Source organism: Anser cygnoides, chromosome 2 (assembly GCF_040182565.1).
Source record: "Anser cygnoides isolate HZ-2024a breed goose chromosome 2, Taihu_goose_T2T_genome, whole genome shotgun sequence".
NCBI lineage: Eukaryota > Metazoa > Chordata > Aves > Anseriformes > Anatidae > Anser > Anser cygnoides.
In genome coordinates, this window is record NC_089874.1 from 162,780,017 (window position 1) to 162,782,739 (window position 2,723).

A 2,723-nucleotide genomic window follows, 5' to 3' on the forward strand; every position below is an offset into this window, starting at 1 on the left:
GACCACCAAGCCACCAATGCAGCACACCAAACAGGAAAGACAAGGGCTAAAAGCAGGCTCGTGAGTTGGGATGAAGGCACGGAGGGAGTGAATGTGATGCAAGTGGTAGCGCATCACGCCCAGCATACCTGAGAAGCCCTGACCAGCCTGCTGGGGATGCCAACAACGGGGGCCCCCTCCTCACAACAGAGCCACCGACCACACCTCAGGAGTGCCAAACCATGACCTCACTGACAACAATGCACTTCTCCCATGTCATGCATGCATCTTCTGCCAGCCCTTTAACGAACCTTCAGGAACTATCCCTTTAATACTCTCACTTGAAATGTTCCGCCACTTCCAACATCCTCAACAGGAGGAAATGAAGATGGAGCATTGTGGGGACAACACACCCCACCTCATTACTTGATGGGTTTTGGCATATAAGAGCAGCTCACGCCAAATGCTGTCATGCGCAAAGGCTCTCTCGCCCCGCGGGCACTCGTGACCCAGCATAAAAGCGGCCCTGCGCCTCGCACCCTCACACACTCCTCCCGACGCCTTCTCCTCTGCGCCCAACAAGGTGAGCCTAAGCCCCGCTCCCCCCCTTCACCCGCCACACTGGACCCATCTCTCCAGACTCTTTCTGCCCCCAGCCTCAACAGCCCTTCCGCTTCACCACCGCCATACTCCCCAAAGTCCCACCCTAGGCCTCCCCACTCCCTTGGCCTCCCCCAGCACCGCTCCTCACGCCCCCAACACCCTCTGACTTCCCAGCACCCTCTCTTCCAGGGACCTTCCGCACCACAGACATGTCCTGCTACGACATCTGCCGCCCCTGCGGACCCACCCCGCTGGCTAACAGCTGCAACGAGCCCTGTGTCAGGCAGTGCGAGGACTCCCACGTCGTCATCCAGCCTTCCACCGTGGTGGTCACCCTGCCAGGACCCATCCTCAGCTCCTTCCCCCAGAACACCGCCGTTGGATCCTCCGCATCAGCTGCCGTGGGCAGCAACCTCAGCTCCCAGGGAGTGCCCATCTCCTCCGGTGGCTTTGGAGGCTTTGGCCTTGGAGGCCTGGGCTGCTTCTCTGGCGGAAGGGCCTGCTACCCCTGCTAAGGACCCACACCAACACCCCTGACAGAAGCCTCCAACTCCATGCAAGCCAGCTCTTCGACTGAGGACGCACCTCCGCGCTCTTCATAGCGCACAGGCTCCCCAGCCTCGGCTCTTCTTCTCAGGGCACTCCGCACTCTAGCAGGGAACGGGGCCAGTCCATGCTGCCTGGAAACATGGCTGATGGACAGCCTACTCCTCTCTCACTTCCTTGTTCTCCTTCCACCGTCTTCCATGTCCAGTACTCTCCACTGCAATGGCTTACTCCCAGCTACAAACCCACCCGGCACCTCTCATGTGCTGATTCTATTGCAGTGCACGAAGACCTTGGGGCTCTGCGAAAACCTGCTGTACCATGGGACACAGGCTGATGGTTGCACTACTTGCACCACAGAACAGGTCCCTTCTACTCTGCAAGTGTTTGCACTCTTTTTTTCCACAATAAAGTTCTCGTGCATGTCAGCCTGTGATGTCTCCCCTTCCTTTCTGCTCCCAACACTCCTTCAACTTCACTCAACATTAAGCAGGGCTCAGCAGGCCGGCAGGGCCCAAGCCTGTTGCTGTTCAGGAAGCAGCTAGACAGCACTCTTACATGTATCCTGGTTTTTAAACAAGAGGAGTCACAGATTTGATGGACAGACCACTTAGCAGACAACTAATTGGCTGGATGAGCACATTCAAGGAGTAGCGGCCAACACTTCGATGCCCAGGTAGATAAAATGGAGGAGTGCTTTCTCTCAGGGGTCTGTCCTGGGACCTGTGTTATCTCACCTCCTTGCCCCTGACATACACAGTGGGATGGAGCGGGCCCTCAGCAAGTTTGCACATGGCACCAAGCTCTGTGGGGGGGCCGACACCTTAGAGGAAAGGGATGCCATCTGGAAGGACCTTGACAGGCTTGACAGGTGGGCCCAAGCAAACCTCAAGGAGTTCAACAAGGCCGAATGCAAAGTCCTGCATTTGGGTCGAGACAATCCCCAACATCAATACAGCCTGAGCAACGAGTGGATTGAGAGCAGCCCCACAGAGAATGACTTGGGGGTATTGGTGGAGAAACACCTCAATGTGAGCCAGCGATGTATACTCGCGGCCCAGAAAGCCAGCCATCTCCAGGGCTGCACCAATAGAAGTCAGCACGCACTGAACTACTCTCTTTCCCATTGGGATTTTCTGGACACCACCCCTGACAGATACCATCAAGACACTTCAATCAACGTCATAGAATGACGGTTGCGCCTCTGAGATGAGGCTGGATCTTGGGCTCACCAAATCCCCAACCATGGCTCTTTCTCAAAGAGACCCGTACTTCCTCAGCTTCTGAATGGCCATGTCATTGGAGCAATCATCAAAGCCTTTACTAAAGGCAAGGTAAGCAACAATTCCTGCTCTCCCCTTGTCCACCCAGCACGTCACTTCAACGTAGAAGACACTGAGAAGGCTCAAGTATGATCTGCTCTTTGTAGATCCATGCTGACTAGTCCCCATCTCTTTCTTACCGTTCATGGGCTTGTCAATGCTTTGCAGGAGGATTTCTTTCAAAACATTCCCAGCGACGGATGACAGAGTGACCAGCCTGCAGTTTCCCAGACCTTCCTTCTCCATCTTGTTGAACATCAGAGTGGGATGAGT

The 2,723-nt window shown here is 55.4% G+C and overlaps 1 protein-coding gene across 1 annotated transcript; it reads left to right on the forward strand.

Annotated features, from left to right (window-relative positions):
- The first annotated feature begins 418 nt into the window (after positions 1-418).
- Positions 419-1,350, forward strand: LOC136789834 (feather keratin 1-like). Its single transcript, XM_066990841.1, has 2 exons — positions 419-562; positions 772-1,350. The coding sequence occupies exons 1-2, from the start codon at positions 451-453 to the stop codon at positions 1,095-1,097; spliced, it is 438 nt and encodes a 145-aa protein (XP_066846942.1). The 5' UTR covers positions 419-450; the 3' UTR covers positions 1,098-1,350.
- Positions 1,351-2,723: the final 1,373 nt, after the last annotated feature.

Bases quoted from the DNA above. Each gene is read 5' to 3' on its own strand.
- LOC136789834 (XM_066990841.1), top strand. From the start codon at position 451: ATGCGCAAAGGCTCTCTCGCCCCGCGGGCACTCGTGACCCAGCATAAA. The intron at 563-771 runs GTGAGCCTAAGC...CCTCTCTTCCAG, and splicing joins TCTCCTCTGCGCCCAACAAG to GGACCTTCCGCACCACAGAC.